The 11,652-nt window shown below is 48.3% G+C and overlaps 1 protein-coding gene across 1 annotated transcript; it reads right to left on the bottom strand.

The window, feature by feature from the left end:
- Positions 1–7,203: 7,203 nt before the first annotated feature.
- LOC106830417 (granzyme H-like) lies at positions 7,204–10,759 on the bottom strand. Its single transcript, XM_014839986.3, has 5 exons — positions 10,633–10,759; positions 9,418–9,565; positions 8,778–8,913; positions 8,315–8,572; positions 7,204–7,673 (listed from the first exon to the last, which is right to left on the bottom strand). Exons 1-5 carry the CDS (start codon positions 10,685–10,687, stop codon positions 7,512–7,514), a joined length of 759 nt encoding a protein of 252 aa, XP_014695472.1. The 5' UTR covers positions 10,688–10,759; the 3' UTR covers positions 7,204–7,511.
- Between the last annotated feature and the right edge of the window lie 893 nt (positions 10,760–11,652).

Here is an 11,652-nt window from a genome sequence, read left to right as displayed (position 1 = left end):
CCACTGCCCAGAGAACGACATTTCTGATAGCCTGGTACTATTTTCTAAACGAGTTCTCTTGATTATATCACCATGATGGAAAAAGAGGATTGAGTCATGGGATTGTAAATGTTCTAAACATGTTGATTCCAATTCTCTTAAAAAGCAATAGAACCTTAGTTAAAGAAACAAGCACAATGTCAATGGTGAGTCTGGCAGGGGAGCCACAGTGAACCAGAGTGAGGCATCCAAGTGGTGCCTGTGTGGGGTGGGGAAGGTGCTCACACCAGGCCTCCCTCCTGTGTGGACACCCTCCTCACCTCACGTTGGCTCGGACACCCTGCACTGGGCAGCACAGCTTGGGGTGTCAGACTACCTGTGAGGTGAGGATGGCAGCCTAGTGCAGGGAGTGGATGCCCAAGTCGGGTGAGCAGGGTGTTCACACTAGGGGCTGGCCTAGTAGGTGGTATCGGAGCTCAAGTGGGGAGACAGGGGCCTGTACAGGGGGGCAGGCTGGTGCAGTTTGTCAGAGCAGGCTGATTAGGTGGGCTTTGGCACAAAGCGGCTGCTGACGTGGAATGTCAGAGCCTATATGGAGGAAGGAGGGGACCCACATAGGGGATGATGGGAATGTGGAAGGTTTGTTATGTAAATCTCTGTGGGGATTAATCAAATAAGTAAACATAGTAAGACTAATGATTAGCTGTCTAAAGATTCGACAGTATTGATGGTATCAATGTAAGTTTCCTGGGTTTGATGGCTGGATTGTGGTTATAGAAGAATGTCTTTGTTTGTAGAAATTACACAGTAAAGTATTTGGGAAGTGACAGAGCGCCATGTCAGTAACTTTACTCTCAAATAGCTCAAGAAAACAAAAGTTCTTTGTATTGTACTTGCAGCTTCTTTGTAAGCTTGAGATTGTTTTAAAATTAGGAAACCCATAGCTTTCACATATACAAAAACCATCAGTTTGAAGATATAACTGAAAAGAAAATCTGTTAGTAGTAACAAAAAACCAGGATGCTAGGAAAAGCTTCACTCGAATTGTGAAAAATCTGTTTGAGGAAAAGTTTTAAATACTCCTGAAAACACAAAAATAGACTTGAGTTATAGAAAGCTAGGCTTAGTTCTCAGATAGGATGGATCTACATCAGAATGTATGATTTCTCCCCAAAGTAATATGTACGTTTATTGTGATTCCTATCAAAATACCAATTTTTTTCCTGTTGGACATGTTCTAGATGATTTCTAAAATTTATGTGGAAAATAAGCAAGGAAGATTAGCTAGGAACGTTACGACGAAAAGAAAAAAAGACTAGTAAGGGAGAGGATGAACCTGTCAGATATTAAGAACATCTTATAAAGCTTCTTTCCTGACAACAGTGTGGCTCTGACTCATGAGCAGACAGAGACCAATCAGACAGAATAGGAAATCCAGAAACATTCCCCAGTACGTATGGAAATGTAGTTTTTCATAAGGGGGCATTTCAAATCATTGGGGACTTTTTAATAAATGACACTGGATCAACTAGACGGTGATTTGTTAAGAGATTAAGTTGGAGTCACATTTCACACAAACCACCAGAATAAACTCCAAATAGCTAAGAGATTTAAATATACAAAATAATACCATACATACACTAGAAACAAACATGGGTAAATTCCTCTATAAACTTTGAAAGGGGAAAGCTTTTCTCGCAATGACTCTCAATACAGAAACATTAAAAGAAAAGATTGATAAATAAACTTCGTTATGTAAATAAAAAACATTTTTAACTTGTATGTCAAAAAGCACTGTAAGTAAGTTCAAAATACAGACAGCAAACTTGGAAAAAAAAACTATTGCAACATATATCATAATTAAAGAGCTAATCTATCTAATATATAAAGAATTCTGAAAATTCAGAAGAAACAGATCAAGAACCTGACAGAATAATGGGCAAAAGACAAGGCAGTCCACAGTAAAATATAATTAAAATATAATGAAGAGTCTCAGCTCAGTCAGATTAAGAGAAATGGAAATAAAATATGGAAAAAAGTGGAAACAAAAACTCTACCAAGACATTCTATTTCAACTCATAAGTGGCCAAAAATTCTAAAATTAAAGAGCACACTCCATGGGCAAGGCTGTTTGCTTTGGATTGGTGTTGCAGGATATGTCTTTACTTTTTCTTCCATAATTTTACTGTCATCCTATCCATGTCTTTATATTTGAGTGTCTCCTGTAAATAGCACAAAATTTGTCTTACATTTTTTTTTAACAGAATTTATTTATTTTTATTTTTGCTTTTTATTCTTTGAGGAAGATTAGACCAGAGTTAACATCTGCTGCCAATCCTCCTCTTATTGCTGATGTAGACTGCCCCGGGGTTAACATCCATGCCCATCTTCCTCCAAGTTATATGTGGGACGCCTGCCATAGCATGGCTTGCCAAGCGGTGCCATGTCCGCACCCGGGATCTGAACTGGCGAACCCCGGGCAGCCGAAGTAGAACGTGTGAGCTTAACTGCTGCGCCACCGGGCCGGGCCCTATCTTACATTTTTTATACAGACTGACAATCTCGGCCCTTTAGTTGGAGTGTTTAATCTGCTTACTTTTAATGCAACTACTGATAGGATTAGGTTGTAGAATATCATATTGCTATTTGATTTCTACTTGTGTGATTAACTTTTTTCCTTTGCCCTTCTTTTCCTGACTTCTTTTGTTGTATCTCCTTTCATCTTCTTTATTGGCTTTTAGTTATATCTCTCTATAATATTTTAGTGGCTACTCTAGGATTGCAATATGCATCCTTCACATATCACAGTCTATTTTGAATTAATGTTATACCACTTCATATAAGAACATTGAAATAAAATATTTCCATTTATCCTCCTTCTCACCCTTTGAGTTATTTATTTCATACATTTTGCTACTGTATTCCATAAATCTTAAAGCACTTTTGCCTTAAAGAGTCATTAATCTTTGAAAGAAATTTATATAAAGTCTTCTATATTTCATCACATTTCACAATTTGATTTCTCTTTTGTCCTTCCTGCCTATGATGGAGATCGTTTCCCTTCAGCCTGAGGAATTGCATTCAGTCTTTCTTGTGCTGCAGGTCTGACGGCAACAAATTTTCATATTTTTGTTTTTCTGAAAATGTCTTTACTTTGCCTTCATTTTTCAACAATATGTTCACTGAACATAGAGTTCCAGAAAGAGGTAGCCTATTTCTTTCCAATCATTTAGAAATGTTATTTGGATACTGACCCTGATATCAGTTTCCCCACATTAAACCCAGCATATATGGGGTTAAAACCAAAACACTAATTCCATGCTTACTCTCTGGCTTCCTGGCACCAGAATCCACTATCCTCCATGGAGACAGACATCTTCAAGGACAAGCACCTGGATCATCTCCTCCCGCAAAGAGATACAGGCTGGTGGGAAAGCTGCTGACCAGCAAGGCCATATGCTCCCCCTCCCCTACTTAAAACCCCAAATAAAAACCCTTCCTTTTAGCTTTTCGGGGAGTTGGGGATTTCAGCATTAGCTGCCCTCTTTCCTTGCTCAGGGCTGTGCAAGAATAAAATTCCTACTTTCTTCACCACACCCAGTGTCAGAGATCGGCTTGCTGTGCAAAGGGTGAGTGAACTCACCTCAGGTTCGGTAACAATCTCACTGTCTTCTGACTTTCATCATTTCTGATGAGAGCTGATTGTTACTCTTATTGTTGTTTCTCTTAAAGCAATGTATATTGCTTTCCTATCTGTGTACTTTCAGCCTTTTCCCTTCATATTTGTTTTCTTTTTTTTCTGAAGAAGATTGGTCCTGATTTAACATCTGAGTCCATCCTCCTCCTTTTTTTGTATGTGGGATGCTTGGGAAGGCATGGCTTCATAAGCGGTGTGTAGGTCCGCGCTGGGATCCCAACCAGCAAACTCAGGGCCACCGAAGCGGAGTACCCAAACTGAACCACTGCACTGCTGGGGGGGCCCCTATCTTTGGTTTCTACCAGTTTGACTATTATATGCTTACATGTGGATTCCTTTGCCCTCCCCGAGGTTCACTGAGCTTCCTGAATCTGTGGATGAGGAATGTCGTCTAGCAATAGGCGTATGATGAAAAGGAACCAGTGGCTGCACTTCTTTTATGGTGAAATGTGTTTGTAGGACAAAAGCAGTGTTGTGTGGGATAGCAAGACATGAAATCAACCCTGTGAGATCTGTAAGTCCACAAGGGGGAACCGGCAGAAGTACGGTGGTGGGCAGGAAGGCAGAGCCACCCCAAGACATGTTCGCAAACAAATTAGCAAGATCTCACTTTCCTTTGGGCCTCTTTCCCCCAGGAGCTGGCTTGGCGGTTATCTCCCTGCCATCCTGGGACCCAGCTCTTCTGGTGGGTCTGGAGGGAAGGAGGGGAGATGGAGGTGGGTTTGGGTGAGTAGATGCATTTCCTTGAGGTCATTCCAGAGATCTTTTATTTATTTATATTTAAATTTTCATTACAGAGGTACTTGTGGAACAGAAGGATTGTTTCCTCAAAGGTAGGGGTGGGGCAGGGGGTACTTCCACAGACAAAGGAGTTTTGAAGGAATCTGCGTGATTAGGGTGCTCACCCAACCCCATCCAAATGTGCCCCTGAGCAGACTTCAGCTCACCAAGCGAGGTGCTGGAATCCTTGTCACAGAATGACTGCACAGCAGCCCAGAGGTTTCCTCTCCAGGGAGGAGTCTGAGCAGAAGCTCAGCTCTTGTTCAGGGATGCCAGGAAGTCATCACAGGGCGGGGGTTAGACAACATGTCAGGGCTCTTGCTGGCCTGGCTGTCAGGGTGCCTGGGCTCAGTCCAGGCTCTGTTCTAACTCTGTGGTCCCTTCAGTCGGCCACTGCCCCCTCCTGGGACTGTGTCCCTCCCTCATCTCTCACAGGAGGAAGACCTGCAGCAGGGTCCTCAAACTTGTATCCAAACCACAGAACCATTTCCTCAGGTAAATGTCATATCTAAACTCAATATGCATGTGGCTGGGCTAGTTTTCAGATATTATTTTTGTTTTGCTTTTGGCATTTTCCTTTTTGTCTTTTTCCATCAAGGAGCCAGGTGCTTAGTATGTCTTAGATACAAAGATATTTTTTCGGCTCCAGATCAGAGCTCTGTGTCCTCACTGCTCTCCTCTTGTGAAACTGTCTGCAGTCGTGAAGAGATTGTGTTGCTGCCTGCTTTGTGCAGAAAAAGATGAGAAAGATGTGCCTGAGAGGGTTACATGACCACAGAGTACATACCCATTGTGGTGAGAGGGTAGTGCTGTGTGGGTTTGGAGCAGGAGCTCAGAGCTGGAACATATGCTCAGCTCCCAGGTCGTGCCCCATATGAGCGGCAAGCCCTTGGAGAGATGGATGCTGGGAGTGTTTCCTGAGCTGAGCCCAACACAGGGAGATCCTCATTCAGCAAAGGATCCTGTACTCCATGTGTGGGCTCTAAGCCAAAACCGTCCCAAAGTCAAAAAATCTGGGTGGTCTGGATACTATGGATGCAGCAGTGACCATGATGGTCTACAGAGGAGAGGCCTTTCTCCAGTTTTCCATACTGTATGAACCTCCCTGATTCTGGTTTGATTCTCCGCAGGCAGGAGGTACAGTAACCACAGGGATCAGCTTTCCTGCCACTCCAGTTGGATGGGTGTTTAGAGTCTGACTCTAGTTGCCTTCAAGCAAATACATAATACAGTTTTGCCTACCATCTGAATCTGTACAATGACATTCCTACCTGCTACTTTTAGGCAAATGAAGGTAAGGCTGCCCTCGCTGCCCCTCTCCCTCCCTATGGGCTGCCCTCTCCTCTAGGTGAAGACAATGCTGCAGTGGACAGAGTGTGGTGACTTCACCCCTAGAAACTAAATGACTGCTGTCATTTCCAAATCCCACGCCTGCTGCTCTAGAGTCACACGTGCTCATGCTCACACGAACTGTGACCAGCAATAGAAACAGAACGCAAGTACTTTATTCCTGTGGATTTCCCACGAGATCTAGGCCATGTGCACTCATGTGAGGAGGCAGAGAGAGTTACATGATTTGGGTGAAACTCCCACTGTCAGTGTCCCTCGGGTTCAGATGACAGAGTCTGTATTAGGTCCACTGGGGATCCCCAGTGCTGGGAACCTAGGAGCTCAATCAGGGTGTGTTTGTTTATTGATGGAAAAATGGTGCTTTCCAGTCCTACTGCAGAGAGGGTAGGGCTAACTCAAAAGGCTGAGACAGCCTAGGTGACCAGTGAGGGGTCTTAGCCTAGAGGCCAGCAGTAACTAAGAGGGACAGGCTGAAAGGAACTCAGGTTACTGAATGACCAAGAGACCAATGCGCCCTGAGCACTTCGGGGGTCACTGGGCTGGATGTGAGGAGTTGACCTGGCCTTACCAAGTGAGAGATGGGGCGGGGGTTTTGGAGAGACAGCCTGCCTGCTGTGTCCTCCATGGGTCCCACCTGTTGCCAGAACAAGCCTGGTTCCTTGTGGCACTCTAGGACAGGGCATGAGCTGGCCTGGCATCTCAGGGGAGAGGCCCTGCTGGAATCACACGGAGCTCTGGGTGTCTTAGGCAAGAGTGTTATAAGGAAGGGGCCAACTCAGATCAGGCTTGTGTGGAGGGGACAGGAGTTAGTGGACACTGAGATCTCTCAGTAGAAAGCAGGGATGGAGAAGAAGGGGCAGCCTGGAGACTGGAGGGCAAGCTGGACCCCAAGGTCACAGGAGGGCAGGGAGGAAACTCAGGCTGGGTGAGAACGAGGAGCTTCTCCAGGGACCCAAGCTAATTGCGCACCAGCTCCCTGGCTATGGGAGAGAATTGTCCTGCTCAGGCAACCTCTGCGCTCCCCAGTGTGTGTGACTATGCCATTGAGCTGCAGCCCCAGGGTGCCTGCTGGGTGTCAGGGACCCATGGTGTCCTCCCCCTTCCTCTCTGCCATATAACACAGGGAAGGAGGCCAAAAGTTCACCCTGAGCCCCAACACCAGAGAGGTTCATGTTTTTTCCTGATGGTGCTCCGCTGCAGCCCTGGCAGAAGGGCAGGCCAAGAGAAAGGTGAGGGTCAGAAGGAGCTGGGTAACAGATTTGCATGAGGTTTGGGCGAGGTGGTGGGGGGAGGGCGAAGAGGAAGAAGCAGAAAACAGCAGATTTGTGTCATTGGCCTTCTAAGCACAGAGTTGGTGCCTGTGAATGAGGGTCAGTGAATAAACAAGAAACCAGCCCTTCCTGCTCAGGTCAGAGACATTTATTCAGTTACTGGTGTCATTGTGGATCAGCTCCAGAGAAGGTGGGCTGGTTCCTACAGTTAGAGGCTTTTCATGGTTTTCTTTTTTTTTTTTTTAAAGATTTTACGTTTTTCCTTTTTTTTCTCTCCAAAGCCACCCAGTGCATAGTTGTATATTCTTAGTTGTTGATCTTTCTAGTTGTGACGTGTGGGATGCCGCCTCAGCATGGTCTGATGAGCGGTGCAATGTCTGTGCCCAGGATTTGAAGGGTCGAAACCCTGGGCAGCCACAGTGGAGGGCACGAACTTAACCACTCCGCCACCGGGCCGGCCCCTTCATGGTTTTCTTTATCCAGGGCAGGAAACTTGAGACTTTGGTGAAGGCCCCTGGAGGAATCCCGAGTATTCGTCCATAGGAGACAATGCCCTGGATCACGTTCTTACACACTAGAGGGCCCCCGGAGTCCCCCTGTGGACAGAGAGCAGGGAGGATTGAATCTGTGCTCCCTGTTCCTGCCCACCTGCATCCCAAGTGCCCTCTCAGTGAAGACCGCCTGGCCTGGCCTCCATTTGGGAGATCAGAGAGCAGGGCAGGCCCCTCTGGGGCCCTCAGCTGCCCAGTCCTGACCCTGGACATTGTCATGGCTTCATTTCACTCAAGGGGCGGCTCCCTCTCCAGGGTGCCAGATCCTCTCCCGTGAGGGCACTGTGGGACTCTGCTTTGGTCTACCATGTAAGGACATGGAAGCAGGCAGGTGAGGAGGACACTCAGCATGGAAGGTGAGCCACTTAACCAAGATGGGAGCCAGCTCTGAGGAGCCACCTGGTTTGCCTGCTGCACACCCAGGGAGCAGTATTCTAACACCTGCTGCCCGGCGTGGGGCAGAGTGTTGCAAATTCATGATCTGGATGGAGCACCATGTTTGGTTGCTACTCAGGCCCCTTGTAGGCTCCCAGAAGGCCTATGACTCCCCACTCTGGCTTCGCCCCCCTTTTCTTTCCAGGAGAAAGATCAGAGTGTAGGAGGTGAAGGAGTCTCCACTGCTTGGGTTTGAAAGTCCCAAAACATCCCTCTCCCCAGAGCCAAGCTAGGTAGATGCCCAGTCTCACCTTATAGGAAGACTTCTTTTCCTTCGGGTCCCCCACACACAGCTGAGTGGTCTTGTTGTAATCGTGCCAGAGGAACTCGCACACCTGGTCCTGCTGCACGGTCAACTCCACCTCCTGCAGAGTGTCCGATGCTCTGCCGATTGGGGTGACACTTCCCCAGCCAGCCACACTGCATACCTCTCCAGGCCTCACCTGGGCTGTGCCCCTGGGCAGGCTGAGGGGCCTCACAGCTGCAGTCCACATGGCCTTTCTCTCCAGCTGATGAGAAGAGGCAAGAAGGTCCAGCTCAGCCACTGGCCTCCTGGGCCTGGACACTGAGTTGGGGCTGCACTGACTTCCCTCTCTCCTGAGCCACTGGGACTAGTCAGGCGGCCAGGATGGGAAGGAGGGAAGGGACAGGTCCCAGTGGGAGGGGAAGCAATCTGGACCCAGGACAGCAAGAGCAGTGTGGAGGTTCCCTTACCTTTAGTAACATGATGTCATTGTTGAAGTTCTTAGAATTATAGTGTGGGTGGGGGATGGCTTCCTTCACAGAGATGACCTGCTGGGTCCTCTCCTGCTTCTGGATGTTGTGGGCCCCCAAGGTCACCTTGATTGAGCTACACAGAAAGCAGGGTGGGGATGCGGGGGGCGTGGAGTCAAAGGAGATCCAGCCCAAGAGCCATGAAGGGCAGGTGACAGCTGGGGCAGGGCAGGGCTGCAGGTGGAGAAATCAAAACAACAGGAGTACTGGGCAGTGGATGACTCTGAGGGGGGATTCTGGGAGCTTTGTCAGCCCTCAGGCAATATTGTGAAAGGACTCTGAGTTTGCCTTTTAACCCTAGTGCATGGTTTCATCCTCCACAGCTGATTCATTTGCCCAGTGTGGTCTCTCTTCTCAACTGGGCCACTAGCTCTCACCTCTGACCCTTTGACCCCAAAGCTTGCCTGTCCTATTCTCACTTTCCATCACCCAGTCATGCTCTCAGATGGCCCCTCTCATGTGCTCTCATGGCCTTGAGTTACCAGGAGCCAGGGGAGCTACCCCAGGCTGCAGGCCCTGGGCAGAAGACATGGGTCCCGGTAGGGGTCTCAGGAGGTGTTAATGGTCTTTGGCCCCTCACCTTCCCCAGCAGTGAGCAGCTGTCAGAACAAAGTCCTGTCTCACGAGGACACCGCCGCAGCTCTTCCCTTTTTCTTTCTCCAGAGACAGAACAAATGCCATGTAGGGGCGGGAGTGGGGCCTGGCCTCATGTCCCCCGATGATCTCCCCTGAAGGAAAAGTCTTATCTGCTTGTGCACACCCAACCAGTCCACCAGGCATGCGTCACCTTGATGGCTCAGGACTGCTGGGCATCTGGGAGCCCGAGATGGCCTGGAGTTGAGAGGGGCTTGGGTGGGGCTTTCCCTCTAGAAAAAGGAAGAGGACAGGCTTGGCCTGTGAATGTGTCCTCCACAGATAATTGGAGGTGAGCATATGCGTCTTAGGGACAGAAAAATCCTAGAGGCTCCTGAAAATTCATCTCCTGACTTTGCTTGGTTTCAAAAGACTTTCTAAGGCCCTATTGTCCTGTGATGTCTGGGATGATGCTGTTTCCAGTGGCCAGGACTTAAGTTTAGGGACCTAGATGTTGTCATAGCCTGTTTCCCATGGCCCGACACATAGTGGGGGCCCAAAGTTGTTTGTTGGCTGCATGAAGGAATGGCTCCCGATGGGCCTGAAGGAGAGTTTGTAGGGCCAGTGCTTGTGGGATTCTGGAAAGCAGAGAAGTTCAGGTCTGCAAACAGTGGCTGCATCCTGGAAAGAAGGGAGCTGCTAAAGGCCTGGGAAGAAAAGCAGAGTTGGAGAAGGGACTGAGGGGCCTTGCGACTGAGCAAGGCATAGCAGTCCTCTGGGGACAGTGGTCCCACCAACTCCGGGGTCTGCAGAGCTCCAGACTTCTCTCCTAAGCAGACACTGAGGGGAGCATCTGTGTCATCCCAGACCTGGAAGCCAGGCCCACTCTGCCCTCTGCAGGGGAATTCATTATTTTCTCTTTTCCAGTTTCCCTCCCTCTGCCATGCACTTCCAGTTAAGTTCCACTTTGCAGATGGCAAACGTAGGGCCTAGGGAGGGAATAGCACCCACTGGCTGTTCTTGAGAACAGCCTTCTGCCCTGCGGTTCCTGCTGGTAATTTATCCAGCGTCATACATGGGATTCTGAGTTGGGATGGGAGCTGGGATTCAGAATGTTGCTGGTGGATGGATGGATCAGGGATGTGCAGAAGGGGCAGGAGATCCGTGCCCACTGTGTTTGGGGGGAGGGGTTGGGCATCTGAGGGCGGGGATGGTCACTCACCTGCCTCTGCCCCAGGGGACAGTAAAAAGGCCAGCAGGAGCAGGAGAGGCTGCATCTTTCCAGGAAGGTTGCCCAGGTTGGGGAGGCTGGTGCTTCCTCCTTGCTCTCTTTTATCCCCGAGGAGAGGAAGGAGGTACAGATGGGATCTGTGCCCTCAAGTCCCCCTGTGGTTGTGTGGTGTTTCATCAGAGATGGCTTTCTATGAAACCTTCCCCGCCCCCACTCCTTCTGCCTGATGATGTCCTCTGGGTGGTTGTGTGAGAATCATGCAGTGACCACATCAGAACCCACAGTGGATGACGGGTGGACCACTTGTTCCAGCCTAGAGCAGGAACCCAAGGGTACAAAGTGGAGACTGTGGGATGTGGTATCGGCCAGTATGGGTATTGGAGGCCCAGAAACCTGAGTCCCCAGTGATAGAACCACTAATGCCTCATTTCCATGTTGCTAAGTCCATCAGGATGATTTCTTTAGCAAATGTGTGTTTGGGCCCTTCTCTGTGCCATGACCAAACATAGTGGAGATGTGTCTCCTTCCCTTACAGAGCTGTCTGTCTGATGGAGGAGACAGAAGCATCAGTGACCACAGCACAGTATGGGAAGGACCGTAGTAGAGGGATGCACAAGATGAGAACAAAGCATGGCCACCATCTACCAAATCCATGTAGCAACCCATTCATCAGCACAGCTTCCTTCCTAGGGGATTTTTAACGTCTCTTTTTAAGTTACAAATGCTCAGAGTGACAGAGTCCATATCTCTTGTCCATGTTTTTAACAAAAGACCTGCACTTGACTTTTATTGGCCTAAATTAACAAATCATTATGACCCTAGGAATTGAAGCTACTAATTAACTCAAGCCTAGGTCAGTTTCCTTTGGGTAGGCTGGAGTCAGTCCCACCCAAACCACATGCACTAAGACTGGGAAAGGGCTGAGTCCCCAAAGGAAGTTCAGATGACTAAATTGCCGATACCGTGTGAAGTGAGACAGCTTACCAGGCAACCAAAGACCAATAATTATCC

Source organism: Equus asinus, chromosome 2 (genome assembly GCF_041296235.1).
Source record: "Equus asinus isolate D_3611 breed Donkey chromosome 2, EquAss-T2T_v2, whole genome shotgun sequence".
In the NCBI taxonomy this organism is placed as follows: domain Eukaryota; kingdom Metazoa; phylum Chordata; class Mammalia; order Perissodactyla; family Equidae; genus Equus; species Equus asinus.
Note: the sequence above shows the minus strand (reverse complement) of the source record. Positions and strands in the feature narration are given on the sequence as shown.

Coding starts and splice junctions, on each gene's coding strand:
- LOC106830417 (XM_014839986.3), bottom strand. CDS start 10,687: ATGCAGCCTCTCCTGCTCCTGCTGGCCTTTTTACTGTCCCCTGGGGCA. Junction 9,566..10,632: donor GTCCCCTGGGGCAGAGGCAG/GTGAGTGACCAT, acceptor CTTTTCCTTCAG/GGGAGATCATCGGGGGACAT. Junction 8,573..8,777: donor ATGACATCATGTTACTAAAG/GTAAGGGAACCT, acceptor TCTTCTCATCAG/CTGGAGAGAAAGGCCATGTG.